This window comes from Aquarana catesbeiana, linkage group LG11, assembly GCF_042186555.1.
Source record: "Aquarana catesbeiana isolate 2022-GZ linkage group LG11, ASM4218655v1, whole genome shotgun sequence".
Classification (NCBI taxonomy): domain Eukaryota; kingdom Metazoa; phylum Chordata; class Amphibia; order Anura; family Ranidae; genus Aquarana; species Aquarana catesbeiana.
This window is the reverse complement of record NC_133334.1, coordinates 221,312,704-221,333,614: the sequence shown is the minus strand read 5'-3', so window position 1 is coordinate 221,333,614 and position 20,911 is coordinate 221,312,704. Positions and strand designations below refer to the sequence as shown.

At 43.3% G+C, this 20,911-nt stretch overlaps 1 protein-coding gene across 6 annotated transcripts in view; it reads right to left on the bottom strand.

Annotated features, from left to right (window-relative positions):
* VEGFB (vascular endothelial growth factor B) overlaps positions 1-5,151 on the bottom strand; it is an 85,376-nt gene extending 80,225 nt beyond the window's left edge. The window contains exons 1-2 of one of the 6 annotated variants that reach the window (XM_073605366.1): positions 5,024-5,151; positions 4,351-4,533 (exon numbers count right to left, since the gene is read on the bottom strand). In XM_073605366.1, the coding sequence (XP_073461467.1) occupies positions 4,351-4,524 (174 nt within the window). In that variant the 5' untranslated portion in view covers positions 4,525-4,533; positions 5,024-5,151. The other 5 variants (XM_073605367.1, XM_073605368.1, XM_073605370.1 and 2 more) reach the window with 5 other exon arrangements.
* Positions 5,152-20,911: the final 15,760 nt, after the last annotated feature.

Genomic DNA, 20,911 nt, shown 5'->3' with positions numbered 1-20,911 from the left:
GCACGACCGCGCAATTGTCAGTTAAAACGACGCAGTGCTGAATCGCAAAAAGCGCTCTGGTCAGGAAGAGGGTAAAATCTTCCGGGGCTGAAGTGGTTAAAGTGATTGTAAAGGATCTTTTTTTTATTTTTTAAACATAACAAACATATCATACTTACCTCCACTGTGCAGCTCATTTTGCACAGAGTGGCCCCCAAACATTCTCTTCTGGGGTCCCCCAGTGGCTCTCGTGGCTCCTCCCCGCATCAGATAACTCCCTAGGAGAAGCGCTCTCCCGGGAGGTTACCTTGCGGGCGCGCTCCCGAGTCCAGCATTTGCGTCCACAGACATGAATGCCGGACTCGGCCCCGCCCCTCCCCGTCATTGGATTTGATTGACAGCAGCGGGAGCCAATGGCTGCGCTGCTATCAATCTATCCAATCAAGAGCCCGGACCCTGTGGAGAGGGACAGCGCCGAGGAAATGAAGGGGCTCAGGTAAGTAAAACGGGGGAGGGGGGGCTAGGGGGCCGGTGACTGCCAGGTGTTTTTTCACCTTAATGCATAGGATGTATTAAGGTGATAAAACACGAGGGTTTACAACCCCTTTAATGCATTCCTTGCATTAAGGTAAAACATGTTTAGGTAGCAGTATGCCCCCTCACCCTCCTTATACTTGCCTGAGCCCTCACTCCATCCAGTGCTGTGCCTGTCTGTAGAGGCCCTCTCCCTTCTCCCCACTCTCACAGGCTTGGCTGAGAGCAGCAGGAGCCATTGGCTCCCACTGCTGTCATTTAAATCCTGTGATGAGGGAGTGGGAAACAGGGCCAAGTCGCACTGTCTATATCTATAGATCATCCCCGCAAGAAGCAACTTCCTATGGTGGCACACCAAGAAGAGGAGGTTCATCAGTGGGGGACTCGAGATTAAATTGCACAGAGCAGGCAAGTATAAACCTGTTTGTTATTTAAGAAATTAAATTGAGAGTTTACAATCACTTTACATATACTGATATCAGGTTATGTGCCTACCTAGTGTTTCTCAGGTTTCTGATAATCTTTTAAAATGTAGGTCCTGGTGAAAAAAAAAAATATCCCATGTGTGAATCCCATCCCCCCCCTTCCCCTACGGCTGACTACAAGTACAGTACAATATTTGTAATGGGAATAGACTTCTATTGAAACTATACTTGTAGACTGGGTATAGATGAACAACACCCCATATACAAGCATAAATGATCATGCAATATCAGTTCTCTGATTTCTGAATTTGTATTTGGGTGCCTTCATTGGGTGTTCCTTCATTCATCAGCAGACTAGGGTAGTATAGGGTTTTATGCAATAACAATGTTTTATGTTCATTGAAAATTCAATTTCAGTGAAAATTGGGGTAAGAACAAGGGAGAGAATATAAGTTGGTTGATTATCATCTTACAATTGTCAAAAACAGACAACTGTTGCTCTCCTGGGTAAGGATACAGAAACGTCATAAGACTATCTGATCAGCACATAACAAGGGACCCCTTCCCTTACTGTATGGGTACTTTATATACACGTTTGACTTAATACCAGCAGTCATTTTGCCAGCTACAAGAAGAACCAGCACGGTATATACTAGTGCTGACATGCACTGGAAGCACCTGATACAAATCTCCCTTCACGTGCCTCAGTTTCCCTCAAGACAAGGTAGTTTGAAGCGTGCAATTGGCTAAAGACCAAATGGCATTGCTCTTGGCTACATTTCAATGATGGCGGCCAGTGCTGAAAAAGTAATGGATGCCAATTTTTTTCTGAATTCAGCATGGCAATGGAGAGAACACTACTTATACCTGGTACCCTATGATCTTATGTCTCAACTGAGAACTTTACCACCAGAAGAAAAAAGACATTGCATATCCACCTACCCCAATTGGTCAATCACTCTGAGTAACTATTGCATAAGATAAATACAGAGCCAGCAATTATTGAGTACTATCAAAATAATCACTTCTAGCAGACTGGCTGTTATAAAAGGTCTTATGGTTTTAGTACTTTTGTGTAACCCAGAACATTACAGAAAACTCAGATGTCCTTACCAGAATCCTTCTCCTAGGTCAATGCCTCAACGTATTCAAATAAGAGGGGTCAACAAGACAGCTATTGCAGAATGATGAGTCAGCAAACTTCTTTCTCTCATGAAAAATGTCCTATTATTTATTCATTCCCTGTTAACTGCACTATATTTTAAATGGTTCAAATGTACCTAAACCCAAGAGCAAAAATGGTACATTATGCAGATTAAAAGTCCTTAGATGAGGTAGCATTCAATTTCTTTTTTCATTCTTTTTTTCCTCTTTACTTTCACCTGGTGACTCTTCCTGTAACACACATCTCGCCCTAGGGTGACAAAGCACTCCTTTCCATTCAAGGATGACTCACTGCATTGTATCTATGGAGGAGCAGCGTCAGCACCCTAGTCTGCTTTCCTGAGTTGAGCCACCAACACCTGCCCCTCTCCTCACCTATATTATATAGAGAGGAGGTGATTTGTAGTTCAAAACCAATAGCATTGTTTGACATATCAGTTCGATGCCCAGAAAGTCACAAGAACACTGGATTTCTGGCATAATCAACAGATATTTTTCTATATTGCACAAAATGTTGGCCTGAATAAAGAAAACAAATGCAGCCACCACATCTTGGTAAACTACAATGTATAACATTTTTGTTCTTGGACTTTGATATCCTTTATTGCAGTGGTCTTCAAACTTTATCCGACCCTTGAGGTATTATTCCTGCCACTGACAGCAAACAATGGGGCATAATCCCTGCCACTGATATCAACAAGGGGGCACTATTCCTTCCACTCACACCAACAATGGAGCATAATTTCTTCCACGCACAACAAAAATTGGGCACTATTCCTTTCCGACACCAAATATTTCTCCCCCTAATAACAAAGTTCGGGCATTGTTTACTCCCACTGGGCACAGTCTGGCCCCCCTAAAGTCTAAAGAACAGCAAACTGACCCTTTCTTTAGAAAGTTTGGAGATCCCTGTTTTAAAGCAACCAGTAATACAAAGAGAAAAAAAAAACACTCATCTCTACATGGAGAATGGCATACAACCTTCATTGTAGCTAATTGCCATTGCATGTCAGACTATTCATATATTTATATTCATATTTATTTGTATTTATAAATAAATAAGGAAAATTTTATTTTATGATAGCCTGCACTGTAACCAATTGCCAGTACAAGTCAGAATACAATGGGGTTGATTTACTAAAGGCAAATCCACTTTGCACTACAAGTGCACTTGGAAGTGTAGTCACTGTAGATCTGAAGGGGACATGCAAGGATAATAAAAAACAGCATTTTTGCTTGTACATGATTGGATTATAAAATCAGCAGAGCTTCCCCTCAGATCTACAGCGACTGCACTTCCAAGTGCACTTGTAGTGCAGAGTGGATTTGCCTTTAGTAAATTAACCCCATAGTATCACTATGATAACCTGTATTGTAACCAATTGCCATTTCATGGCAGACTACAATGTATCAGTATGATAACCTGCATTGTAACTAATTGCTATTGCCTGTCAGACTATTCACTTTTGAACCGTATTTATAAGTAAATAAGAAAAATTTTATTTTATGATAGCCTGCATTATAACCAATTGCCAGTACATGTCAGACTACAATGTATCAGTATGATAACCTGCATTCTAACTAATTGCCACTGAATGTCAGGCTATTCACTTTAGAACCTTATTTATAAAAAAATTAAAAAAAATAAAAAAAATAGGAAAAAATATTATTGAACGATAACCTACAATGTACTAATGTACCATTGTACTACCTATTGCCATTGCATGTTAGACTGTTCACTTTGGAGCAATATTTTTAAGTAAGAAAAATATTATTTTGTGATAACCTGTATTATAACCTATTTCTATTATATGTCAGACAATTTACTTTGGAACCCTATTCATAAATAAATAAGAGAAATATTATTTTCTGATAACCCACACTTTAACCTACTTCTATTGCATGTCAGACTGTTCAATTCGTAACCTTATTTATTAACAAATAAGGACAAATATTATATTATGATAATCTGCATTGTAACCAATAGACATTGCAGGTCAGGCGATTCACTCTGGAACCTTATTTATATACAAAAAATGTAAAATAAGAAAATATTTTGTGATAACCTGTATTGTAACCAAATGTTGGACAATTCACTATTAATAAATAAATAAGTAAATAAATAAGGAAAAAGTATTACATTACATTACATATTAAAGGTCCAGTAATAATTTTGAGTCTCTTACTCCCACTACTGTTCCTTATGGCAATGCAAGCTCCTTCCATGGCCAGTGATCAGAGCACTTACCGGAGTCAGGATGCACTGGAGTAAAACACATAGCCACACCAGGGAACTGGGCAGCACACAATCCATCTTGTACAGATGTCCCTTGTCCTGGAGGATGTCCTTTGAAGCCAGTCCTAAATCTGATGAACCAATTGTGGAGGTCTGGCAGGGACTTTTATATGCAGATTCATTCATATGCACAGTCTGTTCAGTAGGGAGAAGGTAATAGAGTCAGATGAGAGGCTGGCATACACTGGGAAACAGGGACAGAGTTTAGTTCCAAAAGGTTACTGCTATCCAGCCACCCCCCAGCCTAAGTAAACTCTTACAAAGCAAACAGAACATCCCCCCCCCAAAAAAAAAAAAAAAGAAAATAGTCAAATTTACCAGGATTTGCTGGTGTCACAGGATAATGTGTGTGCATTGACCTCCCCTGCCTGTCTCATTATGTGCCCCTGGCTGGATCCCTCTCTTTTTTTTCTCTCCTTTTGTCTGGGTTATCCTCCCTTCCCTCTCTGTGATCTGACTTGTACTAGGTCTGCACACAGCAGAGGACCCTGTCCTCTTCCACAGAAAGGTAGAGATAGACAGATAAGCTGAGAATGGGATGGTGGATGGGAGGGAAAGAGAACAGATGGAATAAGAGGGGAGGATAGGTGCTGGACATGCTGGAAGAAGAGAGCACAGCACTCACCCCCAGTCTACAGCACAGGAATACTCAGCACTTCACACTGGAATTGAGTGCTGGTGAAGGAGAGGTGCTACTTGTGACTCACTTGGTGTTTCTCTATGACTCAGTTGCTACTTGTGAAAGACATGCAGTCCTTAGGGAGAGGAAAAGTACATTAAAGAGAACATGTCACATAAGGAGCATTGTAATACCTCCCAGCTGTCCCTGATTTGGAGCAATGTCCCTCAATCCCTCATTTTGGTCTGATCTATATAGATGTATATAAAATGCACCTTTTATCTATCTTAAAGTGTTTCCCAGTGCTAAACCTTTCATCTGATTTCTAAATTGCTGCATTTGTAAATTCCAAAAGCCAATATGAAGGAATAGTAGTGGTAAAAAAAGCACTTGTGGGTTTAACCAATCTTGTTTTTTTTTGTACAATTCTCCTTTAAGGGGGCGTGGTAAGGGGTGTGTCCTATGCCCTCATACTTTTGCTGATAGGTGTCCCTCATTCCCATTTCAAAAAGTTGGGAGGTATGGCAACTGGTGACTTTTTCAAAATGCTTGTCGCCTGGCTGTCAGACTGCTCCTCTTTCCTCACTGCTTCTATAGTCAATGTCCACAAAGTGACACAAAACAGTGGGAGTTATTTATAAAAGGCAAATCCACTTTGCACTACAAGTGCACTTGGAAGTGCAATCACTGTAGATCTGAGGGGAAGATCTGAAAAGTGGGGAAGCTCTGCTGATTTATTATCCAATCATGTGCAAGCTAAAATGCTGTTTTTTATTTATTTTCCTTGCATGTCCCCCTTAAATCTACAGCAACTGAACTTCCAAGTGCACTTGTAGTGCAAAGTAGATTTGCCTTTCGTAAATAACCCCCAATATCCTTATTCCCCCAAAAATAATCCAAATGCAAGGCTGTTTGATCCTGTCTTTTCTGAGCCTTCCCTTCTTTTACTGACCCCAATCCATCTGCTGATAGAACAGAGCCTTGGAGGCACTCTGCACATGCTCAGTTTGGTGTGTATTGCTAGAAAGTTTTTTTTGGGGGGGGGGGAGGGTGCATGTGGTCAACACAGGGCCAATCAGCACTGTCCAGACAGAAAGTCAGGGGTCATGCAGCCTCATACGAAAGTTGGAGCAGAATGAAAACTCCTCTTACAAGCTTTAACCAGACAATTATAGCAGTCACAAGACTGCTATATACTGCTGATGAGAAAAGGTATTCAGCAGTTTATATTTACTAAAATTATTGCATTTTCATGCTCTGTGTACTGTGGGAGACCAGATATAGTGAATGCAGGGTCCTGGGTTTAGTAACATTGTAATATCACTTTAAAATACCAAACATGGTATACTTACTGTGGTTTTGCACAGAGCAGCCCCAATCCTCTTCTTCTGGGGTCCCCCTGGCCAGGGGCGGACTGACCATTGAGCCACTCAGGCACTGCCCGAGGGCCCTGGGCCACTAGGGGGCCCCATCAGGGTTGCCAGTCTCAGTAAAACCGGGGACAGTATGGACCAGGGACAGCCAATAGACAGTATGGACCAGGGACAGCCAATAGAAACATGTCTGTGTATACTGTGTGTACATGTATGTGTATACTGTGTGTGTGTATACTATGTGGCCCCATAATCTCTGATTGCCTGGGGGCCCCATAATCTCCTATTGCCCGGGGGCTCCATGAGTTGTCAGTCCGCGCCTGCCCCTGGCGCTCCAGGCTCCTTCCACCTGCCGAGTGCCCCACCATAGCAAGCCACTTGCTATGGGGACACTCAGGCAGCCTCATTCCTCCTCGCTGTCTGTAATTGACAGCAGCAGGAGCCAATGGCCAACACTAAACTAAGCCCTTGTTCTGTGTATTTGAGAACAAGAAGAAACTGCTAGGATGGGATTTTCAGGTCAATTAATTGAGAAATATGAAAAAGTTTTTTAAATATATAAAAAAATATACAATTTACTGATACAAAAATGCATAAAATCGTAATTAGACAACAATCACAGTCATGTGAGCAACCATAATACTACATTCACAATTTTGACAAAAATGGTAAGAATCCCACTACATAAATGCTGAAAATCCATGAGTGAGATTCCAACGCGTTTCGAAATATATAAATACAATCTTCATCAGGGACAATTTTTCCATTTCTGTAATGTAGAACAAAGTATAAATACATAATACATATAAATACATAATATATCGTAACATACACATTCAATGACCAACAATCTGTTCAAAGAACTTACATGTCAAAAAAACATCATCATTGGAAATTCCTCCATACCAAAAGTTCCCCAATGAAGCCTAAATGAGCCTTTCATCATGCAAATGAACCCAGGGATATGAATATCCAACAAGGACGTCAAAAACGAAAAAAACCTGAATACGGATAAGGAACCTACAGAACGGAATAAATAAATATGTATATATCAGAAACTATAAGGTGTCCAAAATATCAATGAGTACATGTCTAAAGGAAGCAAGCCACACAATGCCAAACCCGGATGAGCATGGGGAGACCCCAAACCGTCCCTCAGGAAGCCGAGAGACGGAAGAGGCAAAAAACCCCCACATACAAACAGCACAGGCATGGAAAAAGGTGCAAGCAACCAGAACAAAAAAAAAAAAAAAAAGGTATTCACCTTGTCTTGTGGCTGAACCATAGCCCTGTGACAGGACATAATAGGACATATAGTTTATCTCTTTATCAGAATGTTTTATAGTGACCACTCACTTATTAATACAATCATTCATTAAAAAAAAAAATCATAAACCAAAGGCCCCTTGTTCAAACATCATAAGAAAGCTATTGATCAGTTTTCGTTTTTTGGATTAAAAAAAGCCAAAGATTAAAAAAAAATACAAACATGAGCAGTCCATACAGATTCCATGCAGATCACGTCCCTGATCGGATTTGGACCCTTAGCCTTCGTTTACACTGAATCCGACATTGAAATCGTACGCCTTTACTTGAAGTCGCACAATTTCAAAGTCGCATGTCAGTGTCACTTCATGCCAGATATCTATGCAAATCGCACCTAAACTTGCAAAAAGTAGTGCAAGAACTACTTTCAAAATCGGTGCGACTCCGATCGAAGACAATAGGGTGCAATTTGTCATGCGCTTTGAAACTATCAAATACACCATGGTCATACAATGATTTTTTTTTTCAATTAGCCTATGGGCTGAACAACAAGGAAATTAACTGATTTCTTAATCCACGTTATATAGCACAGATGGACAAACCTCACAAATCTCACGCAGAGGCTATTGTTTCTTGACGGCCAGACCCACCAGCTGTCAAAATCCCCAAACAGCAACCGTATCTGATTGGATACAGGCTTTGTTCTGCCAACAATTTTCCTGAGGATGTTGGGCAGGAGGCGGCCTACGGGGCCACCCACTGATCAAATGTTGGCTGTTTCCTCAAGAACTGGCTATAATTTGCACAATGTATGGCCAGCTTTACAGCAACACATCCATCAAGGGTCGGCACTACCGCTAGGTGAACTAGGCAGCCACCTAGGGAGACTGCCACCTAGGGCGCAGCCACGGCCGCTGGTTTCCCCACTCTCTGCTACAAGGACATAGATAGGAAGGGGGATAAGGGGTTCTGACCCCCCCCCCCCCGAGCCCCCTGCCCAAATGCCCAGTTAGTCCCTGCTGCCACATGCAGCTGCGCCGCGGCAGCGGCGGTGTGGTCACTAGACTTCCCCCTCCTCAGTTCTTGCCCTCCTCCTTCGCTGAAAGTCGGGGACTGGGGGTGGGGCAAGTACGTGATTGGTTGTCTGGACATCAGCGGTCCTAGCAACCAATCACATGCTTGCCTCACCCCCAGGCCCCAACACTGGCTCTACATCCATCATAAACCATTAACCAACACAATTTTATTTCAATGCCTGAAATTTTTTGCACTTACAGGCAGTCACCGAGTTACAAACAAGTTTCTGTAGGTTTGTTCTGAAGTTGAAATTGTATGCAAGTTGGAACAGGTACATTTTTTAAGTGTGACTCCAGCCAAAAAAAATATTTTTACATTTTTTTGGATAGCACAGGGAACGGGAAGGTTAAAACCCCCTGTAACATTTGTTTTGCTGTCTGTGCCCCTGTTCAGAAGATTTCACCTCACTTTCTGTCCGTGTGATAATTGGATTTTGAAAATTTTGGGTTGTTGTGGAAACAAAGATTGATGATAAAGCTTCAGTAGAGACCAGTGGCGGCTGGTGCTCAAAATTTTTTGGGAGGGGGCGCAAACAAACTGAAAAATTCTGAAAAAAACCCCATCAATTGCAGCCTCACTATACCATCAATTGCAGCCACTGTGCTTAACAAACGCAGCCCCTGTGCCATCAAACGCAGCCGCTGTGCCCCATAAAATGCCGCCGCTGTGCCCATCAAACGCAGCCGCTGTGCCCATTAAACGCAGCCACTGTGCCATCAAACGCAGCCACTGTGCCATTAAATGCAGCCACTGTGCCCCATAAAATACAGCCACTGTGCCCATCAATCGCCTCCACTGTGCCATCAATTGCTCCCATTGTGCCCATCAATTGCCGCCACTGCGCCCATCAATTGCTCCCACTGTGCCCCATCAAACTCAGCCACTGTGCCATATCAAATGCTGCCAGTGTGCCCCCCGCCGGCCCGCCGTCTGCACTTACCTGTCTCATGGGACAGCTCCTCAATGGCCTCTCCACCTGTCCTCTGCTATGATTGGACACCTGGCGTCCAATCACAGCGCCTGTCGTTTCAGCCAATCAGGTGACGGGTAACAGATCCGAACACCTGATTAGTGGAGAGGTGGTTTAGTGTTAGGAAAGCGAATATTCATTCGCTTTTCTAGCACAGCTAAGTGACCAGCGAGCGCCCAGCATGGCGCTCGCAGGTCACCTTTTTTGACGCTTATTAGAGCATATGGCTCTAATCAGGTGCTTCAAAACCACCCCCCGCCGCTGTAATTCAGGCGCCCTGCACCCGAAAAGGGGTCGGGTGCCTGAATAGGGGGTGGCAGCAGCAACCATAGATTCATGCAATGCATGAATCTATCTATTGGTGCTAGAGGGGGTGGCAGGAGAGTGGGGGCGGCACCAGTGCGCCCTTAATGCATGGGCCGCCACTGGTAGAGACACCTTTTTCCCATGATAACTCTTACAGGAGTGAATTTTCCTTTCTAGGGGTAGATTTCCTCTCACTTCCCGTTGTCTCCCTCTGTCTGTAAGTAGGAGTCGTATGTAAGTCGGATGTTTGTAACTCATAGACTGCCTGTATTTCCACCTGATTGATGTGACGAACAGTTCCAGGGTATAATTGTGGATGAGATTTATATTACGCTGAGGATATGACACTTCCTGAGCTACAGGATGCCATCTCGGGTTGAATGACTAGGAGGTCACAAATGCTTGACTGCAGATGCTTGTATGTGGGAACTTTTGTGTTTGCTTTGGATGCAGCCTGTGAGGGATGATCGTCTTTTAATATTTGGAAGAATACAATAGGTGGGAAATGCTTGCCTATGGACGTACCTATCTGTACCTGTCTTGACGTGTACTTGGACTGTTATGCTAAGATCCCTGTCATTTGTTGCTAATACCAAATAATAAAAGAGGAAAAAAGTAGAGTGTGGCCAAGGCAGAGTGCTATACAGAAGTAGGGATTGATGCAGCTTGGGCTGAGGTTCTGCAACACCCCAATCATCTCCAGCACTTTGCAGGACCTGGTCATCATACTGAGAGCTCAGTCATGCAGATTACAGGGAGCTTTATGTATCAGGAGCGCCTTCAGAGCTGAGTTACACTTGTACAGCCAGTCTCCATGTGCAATCTGCAAGGTTGGGCTCTCCGTGTGACAGCCAAGGCCTCCTTTTTTATTCAATATAAATGAAAGTTGTGGTTGCAGTCTTCATTCATAAACTAGTGCTATGTGTAAACTGTTAAAAGAAAACCTCTTTTTTTTTAAATACATGTATTACCTTATCAGCCCATGTTTAGTTTTAAAGCAGTTTTAAAACCAAAACCCAAAAATGTATTATATTGCAACTTATCAATCATTCGATGTGGTGGCTGCATCAGTTTTCTTTTTTAGACTTTTGCCCCTCTGTTTTCACCTGGAGATCTGGCCAGTAACACACCTTCTGTATTAGTGAGACACAACTCTGGATGAATAAGAACAGGAGGTACAACAGACAGCAGCCTGGGGGAATTGTGGAAAATGTGGTAGATTTAAATACACTAAACAGATTGAAGTCAAGCTCCAGATCACACTTTATAATCAGTTACAGCAACAGTTTTTTTTCTTTTGAGATAAAGGTTTTGCATGAATAAAAAAAAGCTGATCATTTAATCACCCCTGCTAGTGCCAAGTGGTTTGTCTCATCCCTGTAAACTGATACATTCTGCCAGAGAGCTTGTGCTTTTGAAAAATAACAGGCTTGCTGTCTGGATCACCAGATGAAAATATAAGAAAGAAAGCCTAAAAAAGGAAACTACTGCAACCATCACATCTAAAAAGTGGTAAGCTGCAATATATAAAACGTTTACTTTTGGGTTTAATACTGCTTCATCTCTAATTAGTTTTTATTATTCATTTGTCCCCTTGGCAATTTTTTTTCAATTGTTGTTTATATATAAACTTTAATTGTTTTGTTTTGTCAGTTGTGCATTGAAGTAGGCCTACTGCCTCATAGCTGAATATCTTCAGTCTGCGATCTTAGGTGCTGGTGTCTTTAAAGCGGAGTTCCACCCGCTTTAAGCACTCCTCGCTGCCCCCTTACATGCCACATTTGGCACGTAATTTTTTTGGGGGTGAGTGGGTACCTTCTTTTTAGAGGGACTTCCTGTCCCACTTCCTCCTTCCACTTCTTGGCTGCCTAGGCGACTCCTCCTCCTCCTCTCCCCCTAGGCGGCCCTTCCCTCCCTGCAATCTTCTTGGACACGTCACAGGTCCCAGAAGATTGCCTGGCCACTGACAGAGCGCAGTGCAACTCGCGCAGTGCGTGCCCAGCCGTGAAGCTGTAAGCTGTCACAGCTGGGTGCCCACATTTGCTATGATGGCGTCGCGGAGAGGAGGGGGAGAGGAGCGTGGCTCCGGGCTTCTGCATCACTGGACCGTGGGACAGGTGAGTGTGTGTTTATTAAAAGTCAGCAGCTACACTTTTTGTAGCTGCTGACTTCTAATAAGCTAAAAAATGGGTGGTAGTCTGAGGCAGGGAGACCACAGGCAATGCTGGTCATGAGTTCTCTGGTCGCTGCTTGCCTGTTTGGGAACAGCTTCATTGTTCAGTTACAAAAGTTTTCCACCAGAAATTTTATTTTAGTATCTTTTTAAAAGGGACTACTTGCAGAATAAAATGTACTTTTTTTTAATGAGCTACAAACTACTATAGCTCCCAGATGAAAAAACATCAATAATGTTAATGTATCCCCACCTTTTTTTCAATGCTTATTATGGATAAAATGACTCTGGTTTAACTCAGAGATAAACTAGAGTATGATGAAAAAAAGGTGGTAAGGTAACCTTAGAGCCTGTGGACAGTGGTGCCAGCCCAGCTACACTGCATATGAATTTGTAAGCTTCATCTGCCTAGGCTTCTGAGGGTGGGGGTGCACATTGGCATATTCTCCTTGGGAGAACCCTGTCCCAGCACTGTGTGCATTAAAAAAAATCTCAGCTCTCTTTTAAGACCAGTTCTACCTCTATCCGTTATCTTGGGATTCAAATACCTGTGGTTGCCTCCCAGCTCTTCCCCTGGAATTTTACTCTCCTGTTCCTCAGAACGCAGGCGGACATATCTTACGCTTCAAGACGGCTCTCATGGCTAGGCAGGGTGAATGCCATGAAAATGGATGTTCTTTCCAATTTTCAATACCTATTTCAGACAATCCCTATCTGTATACCTACCTCGTATTTCCCGGAAACTCTGTCAGAAGTTTATATGGAATGGCATGACCTAAAATACGTTACAAAACACTAGCTCTCCCAAAATTCCGAGGTGGAGTCGGACGCTTCCATATACCATAAGGCAGCGATACTTGCCTAAGTGTCAGACTGGTTCCATCATTCCTCCTCTAAGCTTTGGGTCCAATTGGAAAACTGCATAAACCCAATTGATCTTTGTGCACTCCACTGGATCCCATTCACCCTTCGCAAGGGCCCCTCTCTCCTATGAAACCTTATTTGCCAGATGATCCAAAGTCATATATTGTTCAGAGCAGGGGCGGATTGACCATTTGGGCACTGCCCGAGGGCCCGGGGCCACTAGGGGGCCCCATCAGGGTGGCCAGCCTCAGTAAAACCAGGGACAGCATGTAAAACTCTGTGCTTTTTTACATCTGTCACTGAAATGTCTAACACCGACATGCTTTTGATGTGAAAATCCCGATGCTATATCTGCACCGCCTCTGCACTGCCCCCTCAGTCAATAGGAACACGCAGTACACGCCCCCTTCCACAGAGTGGCTTATTTGACACAGGAGCAGGAGATGCCGACTGCTGGAGGAGAGGAGAGGGAGGCGGGGACACAGCGTGCAGTGTGGGACAGACTGCTGCCTGATAAGGTAAGCTGGCTGAGCTGTACAAAATGGATTCTTGTCAGTGGCTTACCCTGGTGAGCAGAGAGGGAGGGGAAGGATGTGTTTCCTCTAGCAGGGCTCCTCCTGTCTCTGAAGCAGTTAGATAGATTTTGTGTGTGAGAAGTCCAATGCTCCTGGAGGAAGAACATGTCCTGAATGTCCCCCCCCAATCACTACTACACCTTCCTACTCATTACCTGCCCACCAATACACACACACAGTCCCCTCCTCTCCTTTATTACCACCTAATGTGTCTGTGAGCTGCTGGGGTATTACAAGTACCAGCATGCCAGGAGATTGCGACAGCAGTGTGTTCAGTCAGGCTGATTTTTGGGTGAAAAGTGCCATAAGGTGGCACTCTGGGGGCTTTGCCATAAGGTGGCACTCTGGGGGCTCTGCATAAGGTGGCACTCTGGGGGCTCTGCCATAAGGTGGCACTCTGGGGGCTCTGCCATAAGGTGGCACTCTGGGGGCTGTGATGTATAGGGAGAATGTTGGGACTTTGGTGTAAGGGAGGACTCTGATGTGAGCATGGCGCTCATCCTGACTGCTGTACTCTATATGTTGTTTTGTTTGTTACTCCTGGCACGACAGCCATCTGTAAGTCTGGGGGCCCCATAATCTTCTATTGCCCGGGGGCCCCATGAGTTGTTAGTCCGTCCTTGGTTCAAAGGCCGTGTGTTCATTCTTTGTGTCCATTGACATTGGTTATATACGACAGCTTGTGATCCCCTCAGCATATTCCGCTTTCAAAAAAAAACATAGTGCTCTTATTATACAGTATTTCTGATGCCCTTTCCCCTGTACATCTTCGATTTTTGATTATTTGATCTTGAATTTGCAAATAAGAGACTGTGATTTTTCTACTTTTATTATCAAAGCGGACTTTTGCTTCTAATTTCATTTTGTGCTAACTTCTATTTGTATTCAAACCTAGACAGTCCACTGCATCGCGTCAGCTCTTGTTATGTTGTGCTGTAATGTGCTTTGCATTAAAGCGGAGTTCCACTCAAATTTTTAACTTAACCTTACCCCCTTCATTTAATTGCATAGATGTTCAAATGCCACACGAAAATGTTTTTTATCGCTGTAATTACCTTTATATTGTACTTTATTGTGGCACTTCCTGTCTCTCCTCCCATGGGAGTAGGCATGTTTATTGCCTTTCCCCGGCGCTGCACTGTCTCCTGGGAGCTTAGTGTCAGGCTGTGAATGAACAGCATTCACCGCATCCAGGAAATCAATGCTTTTAGGCTTCACATGCCCACAAGCAAGATGGAAACAGCCAGAATCACATTTTTTAAGTTATTCTTCAGTACGAAAACAGACAGAGGTGGAAATATTACACCCAAACTGTGAGTATTATTTTGGGATTAGCAAAGTGTCTCAATGACCTAAAAAAAAAAAAAAAAAGATTGGTCGCCGGACTCCCGCTTTAAGGCAGTCTTTTTATTTAAATAGGCTGCCAACACACCAAGATGCACCAAAAAAATGGACAAACACAATTATATCCGATGCAGTGCAACACACAGATGGCAGTGCGTTATGTGTTGTGGTGCTCTGCACCATATAGGGGGTTGGAAGTGCGTTGCCACTGAAAATGAATGGTGCCACAGGCACAGTGCACCAATGCATATATAGTATGTTACCATGCAATACCACAAAGCTAAGTGTTAAGGGCCCTAGATGCTTTCACCTTGGAGAATAAATGTACTAAATATAAAATACAAATGTTTCTAGGAATTTTGGTTGCAGTTACAAGTCTTTAGCATGCAGGTGTTCATTATTTCGGAAGAAATGTACAAAAAAAATCTGTTTGTGGGTCAAAAATGCCACACTCACCCTATTGGTCCAACCAGGGCTGCTGTTAGAAATTATGGGGCCCTGTACAGACTTCCTGACAGCCCCCCCAGGTGCAGCGGCACTAACTTTATCCACCTATGCCCCGAATATGAGAAAAAAGGCCCTCCTCTGCTCCCACCTCCCGGCCCCCTCTGTTGATGTGATGGGGCCCAGGGAAATATAATTTTAGCACTGGTAAGCAAGTAGGAGCGGGGGTGTGGTCTAGTAAAATCAATTTATTCATTTAGGCAGAAATGAGCAATAAACCTGCCACAGGCCCTCCTGTTTAGCTAATGAGGCCTGGGCCCAGTACAAAAGGACCAGTTGTACTGCCTTATCAGTGGCTATGGCTCCAACCAATGATAGTCTGGATGTGAATGGCATTTTAAGTGGGAAAGTCATGCCAAAACAGTCTCCAAGGTCTAATATGGAACTTGACAACACTAAAAACGTTAGTTGCCTGGCTGTCATGTTGGTCTATTTGCTTTGCCTTTTTCCTTGAATGACTGACCCAGAACAAGTATGCCAATGAGAACTACTGTTTTTTCTTTGACTTTGCTGATCTGTATACTCATTCTCGGTTAGTTGCTCAGGAGGTATTAGAGCCACCCAGATAGCAAGGATAACTTGCCACAAATTTGTGGCAGTGTTAAATTGTAAGTCTGTTAACTTGCTGCACATATTTACTGGCAAGTTGTAGACTTACAGAGCACTTGATGCACAAGTTCTAGTTGACACTTTTCCAGTTGGTAGTAAATTTGCGTGGCGAGTCTCTAACAGGAGCAAAGTTGCAGTTGTGAGTCTACAGCAAGACTCTGCAAGTCTACAGCATTCAGCCACAGTGACCCCTGTGGTGGGATGACTATTGCACAACATAACCAAACCAGAACTTGCAGCAGACTTGCAGAATGTGTGGAAAGAAAGTTGATTTGGAATCATGCAATGCGGACTTGCTGCAATTGTACAACAAACTCGTGAAGCCTGGCAGGTCTAGTAATAGCTTAACAAGTAATTTTCAAACTTGCAGCACAATTGCTTGCTATCTGGGCAGGTGATCATGATAACTGCCAGCCAACTAGCATTTTCAAATTGGGTCCACATTGGCAGCTACCTTTATTTCTCCCATGACAGGTCTACTTTAATCTTTCTTAATATTGTAAATACCATATTTAATGCCTTGGTTTAGTTTAGCCGTTGTAGTTTAACAGCTGTCATACTGTGCAAAAATTGTAAGGGTACAGTGGAACCTTGGTTTACAAATAAACGCGGTTAACAAGCGTTTTGAAAGACAAGCAACTTTTTAAAAAAAATTCTGACTCGGTTTGCGAGTGTTGTCTCGCAAAACGAGCAGAATTCAAGCTAATGGGCGGTGCAGTACCGCATTTGGCCAGAGGTGCGGGGGTGCCTGGGACACTCGAGATGGTTCGGAGCCGATTGGAGCCGTTCGGAAATACTCGGAATGACTCGGAAATACTCGGAAACACTCAGAAATACTCAGTTCCAGAGTGTTTCCGAGCCTTTCCGAGTTCAGCCGAGCTGTCCCCGAGTATATCCGAGGCTCTCCAGTGACCCCCCCCCCATCTCTGGCCACATGCGGTATTGCATGTAATAGAAGTCAATGCGGAACAAATTATCTTCATTTCCATTGACTTCTATGGGGAAACTCGCTTTGATATGTGAGTACTTTGGATTACAAGCATTCTCCTGGAATGGATTATGCTCGTAATCCAAGGTTCCACTGTATATTTTAACTTCAGAATGGGCTGTTTATCATATCATTTACAATCTGTGTCATAAGCAATTATTGAAGGGGTTATAATTTAATACTGGCAGTTAACAGAACAAGAGGTCTTGTAACTCCCACAGAATTTGGGCAGACATACATATCTTTAGTACATCACTATTCATTTTTCTGTATAAATCATTCACATATCAGAAAAACAAAGCTATATGCAACAAATTCTTTACAGAGGGTAGCACATTCTTCACATACTATTACATTGCAGTTAGGACTTTCTATAGCGTGTATAACCTGACATTGTAACCTGCTTAATTACTGGCATTCCACAAAGACAGCACTGTGTGTAGTAGAGGTCCTTTACCTCTATAACTAACGTCAGCCCTAGAAAGGGAAATACTAACCCTGCTCTTACTAGTGCATCTTATTTATCTGCAGTCTTATGCCCTGTACACACGGTCAGACATTGATCGGACATTCCGACAACAAAATCCATGGATTTTTTTCCCGACGGATGTTGGCTCAAACTTGTCTTGCATACACACGGTCACACAAAGTTGTTGGAAAATCCGACCGTTCTGAACACGTTCTGGTGACGTAAAACACGTACATTGGGACTATAAACAGGGCAGTAGCCACTAGCTTTCCTCTCTTAATTTATTCTGAGCATGCGTGGCACTTTGTGCATCGGATTTGTGTACACATGATCGACAACGGATTTTGTTGTCGGAAAATTTTATAGCAAGCTCTCAAACTTTGTGTGTCGGAAATTCCTATAGAAAATGTGTGATGGAGCCTACACACGGTCGGAATTTCCGACAACAAGGTCCTATCACACATTTTCCATTGGAAAATCCTATCGTGTGTACAGGGCATTACAGTTATGTACCAAGAGTGTTGGATCTTATGGTTGTGATGGAAGATTTTTCACCAAAATGTTAAAACCAGTGTGATGCTGACAGCTTTATCTCTTTTAAATTTCTTAATACAGACAATTAGGCTGGTCACACATGGAGTGAATTAAGTCCAATTCACACTGAATCAGACAAAATTTGTTCCGTTGGCACAATCCAGATTGACAAAAGTAACATTTTCAATCAAATTTTGTAGCAGGTTAAAGCCTGGGAGAGATCCCGTCGACCCTGGTTCATATCGACCCATTTCCCTGCTACAGAGCGATATCAAGCTCCTAGCAAAAACTTTAGCAATTAGACTAAATAAAGTCATTACATCTATTAAACACCCAGACCAAGCAGGGTTTATGCCAAATAAGTCCACGGCAGTAAATCTCAGGAGACTATATTTGAACATCCAGTCCCAGGCAGACAACAAGGGACAAAGGGCTCTGCTTTCATTGGATGCTATGAAGGCCTTCGATAGCATCGAATGGAAGTATTTATGGGGTGTTCTCCAGAGGTTTGTATTTGGGGATGTATATATCTCCTGGGTCTGTCTGCTTTATTGCTGCCCCCAAGCAGCTATTAGGGCAACGGGCAGAATGTCTCATACTTTTGCGCTGGGAGGGGGCACGAGACAGGGGTGCCTCCTGTCTCCCCTGCTCTTCACGCTAGCTATTGAACCCTTGGCAATCACAATCAGGGATCACCCGGGTATTACTGGCTTCCGTTATGGTGACAGACAAGAGAAGTTGATGCTCTATGCGGATGATACTATGATTCTGCTGGGAAATGTTGAAGGTTCTCTTCGGGAAACCATGTCAACCGTAATGGAATGGCACTTATTCAGGGCTCCAGATCAATTGGACAAAATCCTCCCTAATGCTTATAGATGAAGAGGGCAGGCCTCCCGACAACAATTCCATACCCTTGTTCGCATCCTTTAGGTACCTGGGAGTCCAGGTAACGCCCACAGTAAGAGACTATGGGAGATTGAACATCTCCCCACTACTGCAGAAATTCAGAGACTGAATTAAGACATGGAATTCATTGTGCCTATCGATAGCTGGTAGGGTGAATCTGATTAAGATGATCCTCATGCCCCAGCTCCTATACGTACTCCACAATTCTCCAGTAGTGGTTCCTCTGAAAACGTTTAGAATTGTAATCTCCCTATTCCGCCTGTTAATTTGGAAGAATCGCCCCTCCAGGATCAAACTTGAACACTTACAGCGCCCAAAAGATGAGGGGGGACTAGCCCTACCGAACCCATGGTTATATTATTTAGTAGCGCAGCTCCAACACCTAATAGGGGTTATGGGTGGGGAGACAGAGAGGACGACTATTACCCGTAGCTCTTCAGAGACTGTGATGCTACACACAGTAAAACGAGATTCAGTGCCAACGGCACTTGAAGCTCTAGCCTTTGGGAAACCAAATAAGAAATACCTGACCTATAATCTTCTCCAGAAAATCTGGAACAAAATTAGATACCTACAGGGAGTGACAGGATACACGGAATTCAGTCCGATATGGTCCAATGGGACGTACCCTATAATAGCGCAGGTACAACATGAGGCCTTATGGAAGAGATTTGGAGTGATATACATTAGAAACATTTTTCAGAACGGTATTCTATTACACTTTGAGACTCTACAGGAAAGGCACGGCTTGCCGTCTAATATGCGATTCCATTATATGCAATTGAAACATGCTGTGAGGGCTCAGAGCAACGCTTCAGAGTGGTCTCCTTCACCAAAACCATTATTTAACCTAGTTATAAGAGCTACAAATACTAAAGGTTTCATCTCTCAATGTTATAATATGCTCCTGCAGCGCTTCTTGACTAAACATCCTTTGAGAATGATGGAAAGGTGGGAAAGAGATGTGGGCAGATAGATGGAGACCAGTGGGAGGAGATTCTACAAGCGGTGCCCATAAGCTCATTGAATGTATCACAAAGGCTAACACAACTGTACTTAATTCTGGGGGTGTACTATACTCCACATAAATTATACAGAATGGGTCTTAGATCTACTCCGATGTGCACCAGATGCAAAAGGGACCATGGAGATCTGATCCATCTACTGTGGAGGTGCCCGAAGCTTCACTCCTATTGGGGTGGATTGGTGGATACCATAAACAGGGTATTTAAGATATCTATGCCCACTGACCCAAAACACTGCTTATTAAATGTGCTGGAGGTCTTTGGATGGGAGGAGAGCATCAGAATAGCAGTTACCAGGACCCTATTAGCACTTAAAATGATAACAATCCACTGGATATCAGAGGACCCTCCCACAGTTAAGGAATGGATTTCCACAGTTGGGAACATGATCAGAATAGAGAGAGTGGTATATCAGCATAGGGGATGCACTCGAAAGTTTGAGAAACTCAGGGGCCCGTGGTTGGATGTGCCTGGACTAGTCCCGGTGGATCTTGTGATGGGGAGATTGCTGGGTCTAAATGCTGGTTAAATATACTTATATAGTTTATTGTTCTGTACGAAGGACTTCACTTAGGCAGGGAGGTCTGCCAATTAGTGATGAGAATTTACAAAATATGCATTGTAACTGTGTATTGTCGAAGCCTGGTTATGTTTGTTTATGTTGACGTTTCTTTGGATAAAAAAAAAAAAAAAAATTGTAGCAGGACCTGGTTGGAAAATTCTTGGTTGAACAGCAACTTCATGCAATCAGATGTTTGGGTATTCTGACAGCCGTGGGCGTTGGCTGTCAGGCTACAATAACCAGCACTGCAGATTCGTCAAGCCACACTGTTTAGGGTGGATGAGGTTATTGCGTGATTTCTCTCATTCAGCCTGTAAAGCCAAACAAAAGATATCTTAACCACCTC